The sequence below is a fragment of the Oncorhynchus clarkii genome, chromosome 2, assembly GCF_045791955.1.
Source record: "Oncorhynchus clarkii lewisi isolate Uvic-CL-2024 chromosome 2, UVic_Ocla_1.0, whole genome shotgun sequence".
In the NCBI taxonomy this organism is placed as follows: domain Eukaryota; kingdom Metazoa; phylum Chordata; class Actinopteri; order Salmoniformes; family Salmonidae; genus Oncorhynchus; species Oncorhynchus clarkii.
The window spans coordinates 47667589-47684277 of record NC_092148.1 but is presented as its reverse complement, the minus strand read 5'-3'; the positions used below and the strand labels follow the sequence as shown (position 1 = coordinate 47684277).

The 16689-nt window shown below is 43.1% G+C and overlaps 1 protein-coding gene across 2 annotated transcripts in view; it reads right to left on the bottom strand.

The window, feature by feature from the left end:
- The window catches only part of LOC139368651 (integrin, alpha 11b), a 91041-nt gene that overhangs the window by 4715 nt on the left and 69637 nt on the right, over window positions 1-16689 (bottom strand). For both annotated transcript variants that reach the window (XM_071107814.1, XM_071107822.1), the window contains 11 exons: window positions 12371-12513; window positions 12014-12124; window positions 6683-6768; window positions 5795-5999; window positions 5439-5537; window positions 3243-3319; window positions 2051-2134; window positions 1848-1938; window positions 1555-1668; window positions 847-930; window positions 265-375 (listed from right to left, as the gene is read on the bottom strand). In XM_071107814.1, the coding sequence (XP_070963915.1) occupies window positions 265-375; window positions 847-930; window positions 1555-1668; window positions 1848-1938; window positions 2051-2134; window positions 3243-3319; window positions 5439-5537; window positions 5795-5999; window positions 6683-6768; window positions 12014-12124; window positions 12371-12513 (1205 nt within the window). The remainder of the gene's footprint in view (window positions 1-264; window positions 376-846; window positions 931-1554; window positions 1669-1847; window positions 1939-2050; window positions 2135-3242; window positions 3320-5438; window positions 5538-5794; window positions 6000-6682; window positions 6769-12013; window positions 12125-12370; window positions 12514-16689) is intronic.

Genomic DNA, 16689 nt, shown 5'->3' with positions numbered 1-16689 from the left:
TTCTTGTGTTATTTTTAGTTGTTGTTTTTGTTCTGCCTCATGTTATTTTTAGTACTACATTCATATAGATTATTATATTGTACATTAGAACGAGCAAGAAAGGCATTTCACTGTACTTGTGCACGTGACATTAAAACTTGAAACGTGGATGCTATTAAGCCAACACATATCCTCTAAAATGGTCAAAGTTTGAAAGAGTTATCGAGAAAGAGTGGAATAGGCGTACTGAATGTCAGCGGAGTGCAGAAGTAATGTCAAACTCACAGCAAAGAGAGCTTGGAGGTGCAGGCGCCCCCTGACTGTCACTCTGACCTCCCTGTACGCAGGCAGGTTGAGTCTGCACTGCATTGGCAACATCATGCTGTTGGAGTGATTCTGCACAACACATAACAAGGATTCTCATCAACATGATACTGTCCTAATAGCCCATATGCTGAAAACTCCATAACCAGTTGCAAAACCGGCTGAAATGACATCACAGTCATTTTATTCCAACCAGTTTCTGGTTGAAATTATATAATATAAATTTTTATTCCAACCAGTTCCTGGTTGAAATGACATCATAATAATTACATTCCAACCAGTTTCTGGTTGAAATGAGATCATAGTAATGTTATTCCAACCAATTCCTGGCTGAAATGATGTAATACTAATGTTATTCCAACCAGTTTTTGTTTGAAATGACATATTAATGTTATTCCAACCAGTTTCTGGTCGGAATTATATCTTAGTAATGTTATTCCAACCAGTTTCTGGTTGAAATGACAGCACCAGTTTTGCCATCTGGGTAGTACTTCAGTACATACACAACCACACTAGACACATAGGCAGATAACCAATACTTACCAGCTGTGGGACGTGTGAGAGATCTTCAGGGAAAACAAGGTTTGGAGTCATGTGATGTGGGAGGACACAGTTAGAGCTAACCGCCTGGTGAGGAGAGAGAGTTTTAATCTGTCATCCGGTAGCTACACACAGACACAGGGTACAGTCCGGTATAGTTAGAAGAGGACTGGCCACCCCTCAGAGCCTGATTCCTCTAGGGTTATACCTAGGTTTCTGCTTTCTATGGAGTTCTGGCAACACTTTATTTTATCTGTCGTTCTGCCCCTGAACAGGCAGTTAACCCACTGTTCCTAGGCCGTCATTGAAAATAAGAATTTGTTCTTAAGTGGCCAGCGAAGAGTCCAGATCGGAATCCCATCCAAACCCTATGGCGAGAGCTGAAAACAGCAGTTGGCGCGAGGGCACCCATCAAACATTGAAGAATTAGAGCAGTTTGCTGCTAAAAAGTGGGCCAAATAGCCCGAAGAAAGGTGCAGCAAACTCATTGATGGCTACAAGAAGCGTTTGTCTGCAGTTATCTTGGCCAAAGGTTGTGCAACCAAGTGGTGACCACAATTTTGTTTGAAATGTCAACTTATTTGAGAAGAAATAGGGAATATCTACGAAAGGTGCAAGGGTGCCAATATATTTGGTCGCAACTGTATACAGTAGATTAATGTATATTGACAATGCAAGGTTATAACATTGAATAATAACTTATCCTCTCACCTGGTCAGTGTCGATATTGGCAATCTGGAAGAGATGGTTACCACTCTTTGTAACAGCAAACACGTCAACAGCGAACTGCAAGTCTGTCACTGGGAAGAAGCCCAGATTCTGTATCTGTACGTTGAGAAGATAATAAATATAAAGATACTGAAGAGAATGTAAAAAAATGTATAGTCTACAGATTATAGTCAGTATTTAGTATTTATACTTATAATGTAGATCGGCCATATGTATAACTTGGACAAATGATTGCAGGTCGGGTCTTGTTAAGGTAGCGATTGAGAGAAACTCACGTGATAAGTAAGGTTAAACATTGGACCACTGCTGCCGGGTTTGTTCCGGTAGTGGTCTGAGTTGATCTCAAAACGAGGAGGCTTGGAGTCCCTGAGGTGGAGAGAAAAGGGATGGATGATACAAAATATCCCCCCCCCCCACACACTTTAAATGACTCCTTATGTGTGGAATCATCTAAATTCAGCAGCTCATTGAAACCCACCTTGTGAACAGGAGGTCTGCCTCGTACTTCAGAGGATGAAATATGTTGTTGATGTTGTCCTCTGGGCTCATCTCCTCCCCATCGCTGTAGAGCACAAATCAACATGAAATAATTCACCTGCACCCTGTTTGTGTTTGACACCAGGGTTAGGGTCAAGTTCATTTATTTCAGTTTACTTCCTGAATTGACTGGCTTGAAATGGAATTGACCTCAACCCTATTGGGTACAGTACATACATGATTTGTTTAGGAGGAGGTGATTGTGGAAACATAGCAGGTCCGGTTCCATTAGTCCGTAACGGATGATTACCTGGTGGTAATAGCTACCCAATGGGCAAAAACTGGCTGAATCAACGTTGTTTCCACGACATTCAAAAAAAGTCTATGTGATGACATTGAATCAACGTGGAAAATGGATTGGATTTGAAAAAATCATCAACGTAAGTGAATTTCATCATTTATTCATCCAACTTTTAAGCTGAATCAAATAACATGGTGACAATTTTTGTTGATTTCACGTTGAATTCACAACTCAACCATCAAAACTAGATGTTGAACTGATGTCTCTGCCTAGTGGGTAGGGGCTGAAATGGAATGTGGTGATTGGCAGGACAAGTTGAAAAGTGTGGTATCTGAGCATACAAGGCCAATGGTTAATATGAACATATACAGGTGACTGCCAACATGAAGGAAACACTTGAGTAAATGATACAAAGTATATTGAAAGCAGGTGCTTCCACACAGGTGTGGTTCCTGAGTTAATTAAGCAATTAACATCCCATCATGCTTAGTGTCATAAAAATGCAGTTGCCATTACCTTGGCTACCGTGGCTTGAAGAAGACTTTGAAAGAGGGGTCTCAAATGAGCATAGAGGGGTTTAAAGTGTGTGTGTCACCAGATCTCAACCGAATTGAACACTTATGGGAGATTCTGGAGTGGCGTCTGAGACAGCGTTTTCCACCACCATCAACAAAACACCAAATTACGGAATTTCTCATGGAAGAATAGTGTCCTATCCCTCCAATAGAGTTCCAGACAATTGTAGAATCTATGCCAAGGCGCATTGAAGCTGTTCTGGCAGCTTGTGGTGGCCCAACGCCCTATTAAGACGCTTTATGTTGGTGTTTCCTTCATTTTTGCAGTTACCTGTATGTCTATGAATATATTCATATATGCACTGTATGCCAATCACCTGGCAGCCTGCAGGACAACCCTCACATGGTCCAGGAAGACAGAGTGACTCAACTCAAACTCCAGCCGGAAAGACACCTGGGACACGGGCAGAAAAGACATATACCATTAGTCACATATCATCCACATGCTAAATATTTTATGTTGGAAACTTAGGAACTGAGAGACTTACAGAGGCTCATATAGGCTAAGAAATGTTAAGGTCTCTGGCAACAAGCTGTGTTTTACATTTTGTTTTTACTTCCAGTCAAATTATACCTGATATGGTACAGAGGTTTTCCAAAGGAGAGCCAGTGGAAATCTGCACCATTGTATTTCAGACATCCGTCACTGAAGCGGTGCCTCAAGGTCAGGGCCTATACTGGGGCCACCACAGTCTCTACTGCTTTACTGTGGGGTTTCATATATAATCTTATTAAGAGTTTAGATTTATTTTTTTTAAATTTTTTTTCCTAGTCCAATGTAATCTAATCTAAATAAATGAACAGAAAATGAACAAAAACAAGATTTCTTTAGGACACTGAAGGACTTGCCCACCTATTAGTATAATAAGGTTTTGGGTATGTTACTGTCAAAAATATTCCTTTGCAAAAGAGCTATAACGATCAATATTACACCATAAACACTAAGTCTATTATCGCCTGAAGCATCTGCCCTGTGATAGACAACATCTGTCAATGCATTGTCCTTCTCCAAAATATTTCTTCCTTTCATTCCTCATAACTTCTGCGTGTTATTTTTTCCCCCCCTTGTCCTGATTCATCTGACCACCTAAGGGTTTCTATTAAGGGAAGGACAACCCTGCAGTACATAGGGAGTGTGGTTTCTGCTCACAGCCAGAACACAGAATGGACCTGTAACTCACTGACTGACCATGGTATATCAGGAGAATACAACCAGGGACAGACAGAGGAATCTCCAAAACGTGGCTCGGTGGTCTTTAAGGCACTGGGTGACCGCAATTCTCGGACTACAAAACTATGTGACCATGTGTTGAGTGGAGAATGCAAGCTTTCGTACAGCTTCTTTTTGCAGGTTTAGGTTTCTGTTTATTACCCTCACCTGGTAAGCTGTACATACGGAATTTATGTCTTTGGTCATGTTAAAGGGACATTTCACGCAAATTACAAAATTGCATATTGGTTTCCATACACTGCAAGCAGTTTTTGGACAAGACATGACAGCAATCCATGCTTTGGTTTAGTTTCCCTGGCACTGTTTCCAAATGCTAACGTTTTAGCATTTGTGGCACAAATCCCATAGCCTGACGACTCACACTAAAATCTTCCGCTGCTGTTGTTCGCTGCATACTTTAGTCTGAGACTAAAATGGTTTGTGGTGACGAGGGGCACAAGTGGCGTTGTACAAAACAAAGTAATCAGCGTTTGGATCATCTATAACCAATCAGAGTATCAAAGCCAATTACAGATTTTCAAACAGACGATTTACCCACGTGTGTTCTGGATCTGGCCCAACCCACCGGTTTCTGGACCAATCAGACAGACGAATGTGTTCACATTCGATGAAGGGTCAGGGAGGTACTCAGATCCAGACTCATTGCGGAGAAGAAATTGACATCTGTGGGCGTGGCGTAGCATTTGTGTAGGGTTTCGTAGCGAGTCTGGGTAGCCAGGCAAAAAATCCCATTCAAGTCATGGGACCAATATTAGCATTTTTCACACATCATGTTCACATCTTTCAAAAGTATCAAAAACTGATTGTGAAGTTCAACAAAGGCACTTATAGATGATTTGATGTGCGAAAAATGCTAATATCGGTCCCATGACTTGAATGGGATTCGTGCCACAAATGCTCAAACGTTAGCATTTGGAAACAGTGCCAGTCACTGCCAGGGAAACTAAACCAAAGCATGGATTGCTGTTATACCTTGTACATAGACTGCTTACAGAGTAAGGTAACTAATGTGTAATTTTGTAATTTGGGTGAACTATCCCTTTAAGAGCCAGGAGTTCTTCCAAACCTTGTGGCCTGATAAGGCAAAAATCTATTAAGTCCCTCAGTTTTTCCTGGTCAGATGCTTTGGTAAGCAAAAATGCTGGCCCGCCACAGTAATGTTAACTAAATGTGTCCAATTGAAAACCTCTAGTATTGGCAAGGTGATGTAGTGAGGGAGATGTAGTGAGGGTGATGAACTGACGAGGCAGGAGCCAGCAACAGTGCTGATCAGATACAGTACCTGGGTCAGTGACCTCATAAAGGGTGAGCTGACATTGCAGGTCCTGTCGTTCCTCTCCCTGTCCTCAGCACGACATTCAATCTGGATGTCTGAGTGGTCCTGCAGGGTGACAGAGATACGCTGAGTCAAGTGCTGAATAAGACCTAACGTATTACTTTGATCACAAACTGTCACAGGTTACTTATGCTGTAATCTTAACATAATAAGAGATGTCATGATGTGGTCTATCTAACTCATGTCTGAAGAAACATTTAAGGGTTAGTGTATGACCTCTCCCCTCACTGATATGATATGAACTTTACTATGCAGCAACAGTTTGCACAACCATACCATGGTTATCCTCCGTTTTCTCCTACCTTGACTATGAGACTGGAGAAGAGCAGGTTGTGGGAGTGGGAGATGTTGAGCGTGGTGCCATAGGCGTTCTCTCCTTGGTTCTCCAGACGAGCTTCTACCACCAGCCTCCTGCGTGATGCCTCCACCACTCGCTCCGAGGCCACCGAGGCCCCCTGGTGGTGACACAGCGCCCATGCGGCCCGCTCCCTTGGCCTACAGAACTGCCTTTGGCCGTAGACAGACATGAACATTGGCGCCACGTTCTTACCCCCTTTTCTCCCCAATTTTGTGGTATTCAATTAGTAGTTTCAGTTTTGGGAGAGGCGTACGGACTCAGGAGAGGCGAAGGTCGAGAGCCGTGCGTCCTCCAAATCACAACCCAGTCAAGCCGCACTGCTTCTTGACACATCGCCCACTTAAACCGGAAGCCAGCCACACCAATGTGTCGGAGGAAACACCGTACACCTGGCGACTGTGTTATTGTGCATTGCGCCCGGCCCGCCACAGGAGTTGCTAATGCGCGATGGGACAAGAACATCCCTGCCAGCCAAACCCTCCCCTAACCCAGACGACGCTAGGCCAATTGTGTGCCGGCTGCAATAGGCAATAGAGCCTGGACTTTAACCAGGATCTCTATTGGCATGGCTAGCACTGCGATGCAGTGCCTTAGACCACTACGCCAACCCTTTTTAAGGTGAATTCAATGATTCAATGATTGGTGGGTTCCCAGAGGAACTTTTTATATTTCCAGATGGGTGGAAACAGTATAGGGGAAACTCCACCTTGTCTATTAGAGTGAAGTGTAAAGGGGAGTGGCTAAAGGGATGACTTGGGATTGGACATACAGACACCATCTCATCTCGTGTGCGTGTATTGTGTGTGTGTGCTTCTGAGGGCTAAAAAGTCACCTGCGGTCTAGAAGGTCTGTCCGACTGTGCAGGATGAGGTCAGGGACACAGCTGTCATCCCCCTCGCAGCCATTCCAGAAGGGGATCTACAGAGAGATATCAAATCCAAAAATTAAATACAAATGTTATTGGGCACATGCTTCATAAACAACTGGTGTGGACTAACAGTGCAGAGATAAACAAAATAGAGAAATAATAGAAAAGTAAAACACGTAATAATGAAAGTAATAATAGATACACAATGAGTAACAATAACTTGGCTATATACGAGGGTACCAGTACTGAGTCGACGTGCAGGGGTACGAGGTTATTGAGGTAGATATGTACATATAACTAAACTCAGCAACAACAACAAAAAATGCCCCTTTTTCAGGACCCTGTCTTTCAAAGATAATTAATAAAAATCCAAATAACTTCACAGATCTTCATTGTAAAGGGTTAAAAAACTTCTTAGGGGTAGAGTCTAGTTTCCTGAATTTCCGCCTGACTGACATGCCCATTATTTTTGATACGGCAGGCAAAAATCAGAAGAAAAACCAACCGGAATTTTTTTATTTTTTAGGTCCCAGGCTCTTATAATGAAAACCTATTGTTCTTATGTAATTCCGTCTCCCACATTACAATTCCTATGGCTTCCACTAGATGTCAACAGTCTTTACTGAAGGTTTCAGGCTTGTTGTTTGAAAAACAAGCAAGAATTTAGATTTTTGGTGAGGAGAGCCCCGGAACAATATCAGTCTTTTGGCGCACGCTTGCTAATTTTGCTTTCCTATTGAACATACTACTTTCTGTATGAAATATTATAGTTTAATCCTCAGAGTACCTGAGGATTAAATAGAAATGCCGTTTGACTTGTTTGGACGAAGTTTAGTGGTAGCTTTTTAGACTCCTTTGTCTGCATGTTGAATGAGTGGATTACTGAAATCAATGAAGCCAACTTAACAGACTTTTTGGGATATAAAAAATGATTTTATCTAACAAAACAACCATTCATGTTGTAGCTGGGACCCTTGGGATTGCAAACAGAGGGAGATCTTCAAAAGTAAGTGATTTACTTAATCGCATTTTGTGATTTTATGAAGCCTGTGCTGGTTGAAAAATATGTTGGTCTGGGGCGCCGTCCTCAGATCGCCTGGTACGCTTTTGCCGTAAAGTCTATTGTAAATCGGACAATGCAGTTAGATTAACAAGAATTTAAGCTTTTAAATTATATATGTATGTTCATGAATGTTTAATATTGTGATTATTTATTTGAATTGCGCGTCCTCCAATTTCATCGGATGTTGTCGGCTGGTGTCCTGCTAGCGGGATGCCTATCCCTAAGAAGTTTCCCATGCTTGTTCAATGAACCATAACTTTTTATGGCTGCAGGGGCAGTATTGAGTAGCTTGGAAGAAAAGGTGCCCATTGTAAATGGCCAGCTCCTCAGTCTCAGTTGCTAATATATGCATATTATTAGTAGTATTGGATAGAAAACACTCTGAGGTTTCTAAAACTGTTTGAATTATGTCTGTGAGTATAACAGAACTCATATTGCAGGCAGAAGCCTGAGAAATTCCACTTCCTGTTTGGATTTTTTCTGGGGGTGGCAGATCTTCAACCAAGCCCTCATTGAAATTACAGCGAGATATGGATGAGTTTTCACTTCCTACGCTTTCCACTAGATGTCAACAGTCAATAGAACTTTGTCTGATGACTCTAATGTGAAGGGGGGGTCGAATGAGACAGGAAATAGTCACCACTGCCACGAGTTGACCATGCTTTCACCATGCGCGTTCACAGGGGAAGGACCTGCGTTCCACCGGTCATCTGAAGTCATTCTAATTCTCCGGTTGGAATGTTATTCAAGATATATGTAAACAACATTCTAAAGATTGATTCAGTACATCGTTTGACATGTTTCTACTGACTGTTACGGAACTTTTGGACATTTCGTCACGTTATAGTGGACACGCTTTGTGACTTTGGAATTGTTTACCAAACGCTCTAACCAAAGTAGCTAATTGGACATAAATAACGAACATTTTCGAACAAATCAAGCATTTATTGTGGACCTGGGATTCCTAGGACTGCATTCTGATGAAGTTCATCAAAGGTAAGGAAGCATTTATCATGTAATTTTCTGGTTTCTGTTGACTCCAACATGGAGGCTAATTTGGCTACTGTTCTGAGCTCCGTCTCAGATGCTTTTTCCGTAAACTTTTGTTGAAATCTGACACAGCGGTTGCATTAAGGAGAGGTATATCTATAATACCATGTGTATAACTTGTCTTATCATGTTCATTTTTGATAAGTATTTATGTTGAAACGATGTGGCTATGCAAAATCACTTGATGTTTTTGGAACTAGTGAATCTAAAACGCCAATGTAAACTCAGATTTTTTTTATATGAACTTTATCAAACAAAACATGCATGTATTGTGTAACATGAAGTCCTATGAGTGTCATCTGATGAAGATAATTCAAGGTTAGTGATTCATTTATCTCTATTTCTGCTTTTTGTGAATGCTATATTTCGCTGGAAAATGGCTGTGCTTATTATGGTTTGGTGGAGACCTAACATAATCGCTTGTAGTGCTTTTGCTGAAAAGCATATTTGAAATCGGACACTTTGGTGGGATTAACAACAAGATTACCTTTAAAATGATATAAGACACATGTATGTTTTAGGAATTGTTAATATGAGATTTCTGTGGTTTGAATTTGGCGCCCTCTATTTTCACTGGTAGTTGTCATATCGATCCCGTTAGCGGGATTGCAGCCATAACAATATAAACAATTAATGAACATGCACCTGTGGAACGGTTGTTAAGACACTAACAGCTTACAGATGGTAGGCAATTAAGGTCACAGTTATGAAAACATAGGACACTAAAGAGGCCTTTCTACTGACTCTGAAAAACACCAAAAGAAAGATGCCCAGGGTCCCTGCTCATCTGCGTGAACATGCCTAGGGCATGCTGCAAGGAGGCATGAGGACTGCAGATGTGGCCAGGGCAATAAATTGCAATGTCCGTACTGTAAGATGCCTAAGACAGCGCTACAGGGAGACAGGACGGACAGCAGATCGTCCTCGCAGTGGCAGACCACGTGTAACAACAGGTACAGGTACAGGATGGCAACAACAACTGCCCAAGTTACACTAGGAACGCACAATCCCTCCATCAGTGCTCAGACGGTCCGCAATAGGCTGAGAGTGGCAGAAATGAGGGCTTGTAGGCCTGTTGTAAGGCAGGTCCTCATGAGACATGCAACATCACCTGCAACATTGTCGCCTATGGGCAAAAACCCACCGTTGCTGGACCAGACAGGCCTGGCAAAAAGTGCTCTTCATTGACGAGTCGTGATTTTGTCTCACCAGGGGTGATGGTCAGATTTGCATTTATTGTCGAAGGAATGAGCATTACACCGAGGCCTGTACTCTGGAGCGGGATCGATTTGGAGGTGGAGGGTCCGTCATGGTCTGGGGCGATGTGTCACAGCATCATTGGAGGCAATCTCAATGCTGTGCTTTACAGGGAAGACATCCTACTCCCTTATATGCTACCCTTCATGCAGGCTCATCCTGACATGACCCTCCAGCATGACAATGCCACCAGCCATACTGCTCATTCTGTGCGTGATTTCCTGCAAAACAGGAATGTCAGTGTTCTGCCATGGCCAGCGAAGAGCCCGGATGTCAATCCCATTGAGCACGTCTGGGACCTGTTGGATCAGAGGGTGAGGGCTCGGGCCATTCCCCCAGAAATGTCTGGGAACTTGCAAGTGCCTTGGTGGAAGGTGCAGTCCATCTGGTGCAGTCCATGAGGAGGAGAAGCACTGCAGTAGTTAATGCAGCTGGTGGCCACACCAGATACTGACAGTTTCTTTTAATTTTGATCCCCCCCTTTGTTCATGGACACATTATTCCATTTCTGTTAGTCACATGTCTGTGGAACTTGATCAGGTTGTCTCAGTTGTTCAATCTTGTTATGATCATTCAAATATTTACATATGTTAAGTTTGCTGAAAATTAACGCAGTTGACAGTGAGAGGACGTTTCTTTTTTTGCTGAATTTAGGAATAAAGTGACAGATGGTTAACAGTAGCAGCAGCGTATGTGCTGAGTCAAAAGGTTTGTGCAAAAAGGGTCAAGCGTCAATAGCCAAAGTAGCTATTTGGTTAACTATTTAACTAACTATTTAGCAGTCTTGTGGCGTGGGTGTAAAACCTGTTCAGGGTCCTGCAGAGATAGTAGGATATTTTGTGTAATAAATTGGTGTAAAGCCAAATAACAATGCCCCTCTTCATCAAAAGTATGTATCAGAACCAGTACACCAGTACAAAGGTTACAATGGCGCCGACAGAGAAGGCTGTCTCGCTTCTAGTCCTTAGGAAACTTTGCAGTATTTTATTTCACAATCAAATGCCGACCGTTTTATCTTCCAAGATAATTCTCTTTGGTTATTGTCACAGCCATGTATATACCCCCTCAAGCCGATACCACGACAGCCCTCAAGGAACTTCACTGGACTTTATGCAAACTGGAAACCATATATCCTTAGGCTTTATTTATTGTAGCTGGGGATTTTAGCAAAGCAAATTTGAGGAAAAGGCTACCTAAATTCTATCAGCATATCGACTGTAGCACTGGATCATTGTTACTCTAACTTCCATGATGCATACAAGGCCCTCCCCCGCCCTCCTTTCAGCAAATCTGACCACGACTCCATTTTGCTATAGGCAGAAACTCAATCAGGAAGTACCCGTACCAAGGACTATTCAACGCTGGTCTGACCAATCGGAATCCACGCTTCAAGATTGTTTTGATTACATGGACTGGGATATGTTACGGGTAGCCTCAGAGAATAATATTGACATATATGCTGATTCAGTGAGTAAGTTTATAAGGACGTGTATATGAGATGTTGTACCCACTGTGACTATTAAAACCTACATATGTGGCAGGGTCTACAGACAACCACGGACTACAAAAGGAAAACCAGCCACTTCGCAGACAGCAACGTCTTGCTTCCAGACAAACTAAACACCTTCTTTGCCCACTTCGAGGATAATACAGTGCCACCGATGCAGCCCGCTACCAAGGACTGTGGGCTCTCCTCCTCTGTGGCCGACGTGAGTAATACATTTAAACATGTTAACCCTCGCAAGGCTGCTGGCCCAGATGGCATACCTAGCCGCGTACTCAGAGCATGCGCAGACCAGCTGGCTGGTGTCTTTACGGACATACCCACCTTTCCCTATCCCAGTCTGCTGTCCCAACATGCTTCAAGATGGCCACAATTGTTCCTGTACCCAAGAATGCAAAGGTAACTGAACTAAATTACTCACCTCAGTCCTAAAGGTAGTGGGCCAGCCGTGGTCCAGCACCGGGCCTTGGTCTGGACTCTGCAGACCTACCTTCACCACAAACACTATGGGATGGCCGTAGTCTGCAGTTTCCTGTTGGAGCAAGGTGGAAAGTCAACTGTAGAAATGTAATTACCCATTGCCTTAGTTTGAGGGTTATTTTTCCATTCTAGAATTTCTATTTCTAGAATGGAAAAAGTCTACTCCCTGCCACAACTAGTTTCAATACAGAACATGTATGTACAATGAAATGTATACAGTAATAATGAAGATTATGCAGAATTAAAACATGAACTGCTTTTACTTGCAGGTGCTTAGCCTGAGACTGTGCTCACTCACCTGAACATAGAAGTGGACATGTTCACAGGACTCCTCCCCGTGTTGTAGTGTCAGATTCCTTGACTGCTGCTGTCTGTCATTGTCGTCCAGCGATGCTCTGGGAGGGTGCCTCCTCTCGTCTATCAGCACCCTGTACCACACACCTAACCACACTCAGAGAGAGAGAGAGAGAGATAAAGAGTGTGTGTGAGTGTAACAGTGGTGGTTCTGCTACTTCGATGACCACACTCACGTGTAGAGAAACCTTGTCTGAGACCTCAACAGTTTTATTGGCTCCTCAGCCTGAGCCAATGCTTTGGCTTAGCGGGCTAATCTGATGTTCTGCACACAGAAGACCCAGGTTCAAATCCCGTCAGTCACATGAGAAGACAACTATCTAATGTTCATGTCCACTAAACTGTGTTGACAGGCTGTACATGTTGGCACCTACTGCTTTTAGATAATTTTAGGCTTGAATTATATGTCAGTGAGGGCTAGCTGTATGTAGCAGGCAATAAATATTCCCTCTCCGTATGTGGGCATGAATGAGATGAGGACACAGACTAGACTTTTTCATATTTTTCATTCCGGCTTCTCCTCTCACCATGGGCGGTCGTGGTAACAGGAGAATACTGAATGGGAAAAGTGGAGGCACAGTATGTTGTGTCTGTCAGGTTCTGCTTTCATCTAAAAGTGGGTTTGAAAGTAGGCAACTCTATAACCCTGAGGTAAATCAGGAGATACGCTGCTCCACTTCTATGCGTGTAGAGATTGTGTGTGTGTGTGTGTGTGTGTGTGTGTGTGTGTGTGCCTGCGTGCATACACTCTTCTGTCTGATATAAACCAGACTAGGGGAAGGAGGGGAAAGGGAGGGCTGAAAGGGAAGACAGAGACCGACACACTTTAAGCCCCTCTCCCTGGCTCTGCTCCGCTGAGTGATGCACTTTAAAGAGTTCCCCCGAGCCCCTGGGCTTAGGACATTAGGAAAAAGGTTTTCTTGAAAAAACGGACTGACCCTAGCCACACATCTGACAGGAATTACACACAGACACAACAACAACCACTAACCCTGGGGAGGTTAAAAAAAAAAAGTCACGTGACCCTCCCTTTGTACTGTAAAAAAATGTGCACACCCTCCCCCTCATAAAATTAACTCTAAAATAATTATTACCACCACAATAAAAATAACTGTAGCAGCCCTGTGTTTATAAACATGGATATCGACTTGAGCACTTCAGCATTGTTTTATCGATCCCACGCAGGTCTACGGGCCAGAAGGTTGATGGTTTTCCAACCTCCACTGACAAGCGCACTCTCCCTGTCTGTCTCATTACACTAAGATCAGAGCCGGCTGCAGACAATGATCGGCTAGGGTGAAATCTGATTTTTTTAAACTAGGTGGTTTGAGCCCTGAATGCTGATTGGCTGACAGCCGTGGTATATCACGGGTATATCACAGCTTAATTATATACAATATTTGCAACAAAGTTTCCACCAACAGAATTCTGTGCCAATGCACCAAAAAACAGCCAATAAGCAATGCAAAACTGCTTACCGATTACTGACTGAGTGCTTCACCATGGTTTGCGTTTTCAACATCACAATCAAGTAGAATACAGTATGTCAATCTCGACAAACAGAAAAATACACCCCTCCCTACTCAGTATCGAAGGCTTGGCTTGACAATCTCCGAATGTCATGAAACGTTTTGGTGTTTTGTAAAGGATGTCTCGTTCCATTCCTCAAATGAACGGGGGTGCGCAGTTCGAGAGGGCTGGAATTATATTCGAGTGGAGTGGATGAATGTGTTCAGGTATCCTACAGGAGACTTATGAAGTAGCCTAATCAGATAGAAACATTGTGACTGGTTGTGTTAATGCCACACATAAAAGGTAATACATTTAAAAAGTTAAATGACAAACATTTTGGCTATATTGAAGCTTTATGTTTGATGTCAAGGTTTGCGTCACTGAAGTTTACAGCCTAGAGTAGAATTGTACTCAATTTTTCTCACTTGAAAACAATACTGCAAATATTCATTGCATTGTGGTGTTGTAGGCTAGTCTAGATAGCATAATTATATTGTCCCCAAGGCCATACAAATTGAATGAATTGTATATTGGAGGATATTTTTTTAAAGTGAGGCGAGCCAGCGAAAAAACGTATTATAATAAAACATTGTAAAAAGTTGTACCCCTTGTAATAACACTAAACAACATTTGTACAACACCTAACAACCTCACCAAAAGATTTTAGCATTTTGGTATTCCCACTTCTGACACTGCGTAACAAACAGCAGGACAAGGAAATTAAATCGGGTCACTGGCATGAAAGGCAAACACCCTATGCATTGTGCCAATAGGGTTAACCCATTAGGTAGGAATTGTGTCATGGCTCATATTGCGAGGATTGTGACAGTTTAATGGTTTTGGAATGACAGTCACAGGGACCAGGGTTTGAATCCAAGTCAGGGTACCCCCCTTCACTATATTGGTGTCAGGTGTTGGAGAGCACCATTGAAAGCATGTCCCAGCTGAGTTTTAGTCACAGTACATTTGTGATGGCAGAGTACAGAGGCGTCATGCCCATAGGGGGCACAGGTTTGTCCATTTCTTTATTTGATTATTTCTTTATTTTATTTACATTTTGTTGTTCCTCTGTAATACTACTAGTCACTTAGTCATTTTATGAAGTTGGCCTTAGCCAATTTGAGGTTCCCAATATCCCAATCTCATAACTCATAACTAGCTACCAAGAAGCAATTGCAGGCTATTAATAACGTTAGAGTAGCTAGCTTGTTTATCTTAGCTGGGATGCTTGCTGGCAGGGTTAGTAGGCTTTAGAAAAGCAAGCAATAACTAAATGTACCGAATGTACTTTTAATCTTTTACACAGATTTGAGCAGAGATGCAGAGAAGTATATTTTGTTTCTTTAAAAAAAAAGAACCAGCAGTCAGGAGGATACAGACAGCTCAAGAGATATGCTTTGATATGCAAGAAAATATACTTTTTTATTTTGTATTTTGTATTATTTATATATATATATATATTTTTACATATAATCAACTATCATTATGACTCTAAATTGCAGGAAAAACTGTTTCAGGTGTTTGAAAAATGCAAAAATGCAAAAATTCCCAAAAACCACCCCAAAAAAAACCAAACATTCTCACATACTTTATGTCCCTTTAGATTTTGGGGGGGTGAATGACGCCCCTGACAGAGTATGCAAAACAAATGTGCACCCGATACTGTATATATATACTATATATACTATACCTTACCTTTAGGAGTGTTTACTTTAGGCTGATTACTAGCCTCTATTGAGTTGAAATGTCCCATAAATGTCACGACTTCCTCCAAAGTCGGTCCCTCTCCTAGTTCGGGCGACATTCGGCGGTCGACTTCACCGGTCTTCTAGCCATCGCCAATCCACCTTTAATTTTCCATTTGTTTTGTCTTGTCTTCCCACACACCTGGCATCAATTCCATCATTACATGTTGTATATTTAACCCTCTGTTCCCCCCATGTCCTTGACATAATTGTTTATTGTAAGTGTTTGTGCACGTTATGTCTGGGGTGCGTCGGGTTTTGCACCCATTTATTGATTGCTCTGTTTTCCGGTGGTTTTTATTATTAAACTGCGCCGTTGGAAACACAGTTTTTGCTCTCCTGTGCCTGACTTCTCTGCCGCCAGTACGCACCCATAGAGAATTCCGGACCAAACTTATTGAGTCAGCAGGAGCAGGTAGCCCGGGTATAGGGGTGGAGGAGCGCGTCCGGGAGCACGCAGCAATGCTCCACCATCTTGGCACCGTCATGGACCGCGTTGTCCAGACAATGGACCTCCACCAGCACAGCCGGGGTCTCCACTACGCTCCCCTCCTTCTCCTAGTCCCAGTGGGATTTGTCTCTCCTTTCCCCAGGAATACGATGGGACGGCTGCGAACTGCCACGGGTTCTTCTTGCAGCTGGACTTATACCTGGCAACCGTCCACCCGGCTCCTTCGGCCTTGAGAGGGTGTCCGCCCTCGTCTCCTGCCTCACCGGGAAAGCCCTGGAGTGGGCCAACGCCGTATGGAGAGAGGGAGACGCAGCGTTGGACCAGTTTGAGGAGTTCACCCCCCGCTTCTGGGCAGTCTTCGACCACCCGCCCGAGGGTAGAGCAGCGGGTGAACGCCTCTTCCATCTGAGGCAGGGGACGAGGAGCGTCCAGGAGTTCACCCTGGAGTTTCGATCCCTGGCTGCCTGGGCGGGATGGAACGACAGGGCCCTGATCGACCAGAGACACCACCATCACGTTCGACCAGCTGGTGGACCTGTCCATCCGGCTGGATAA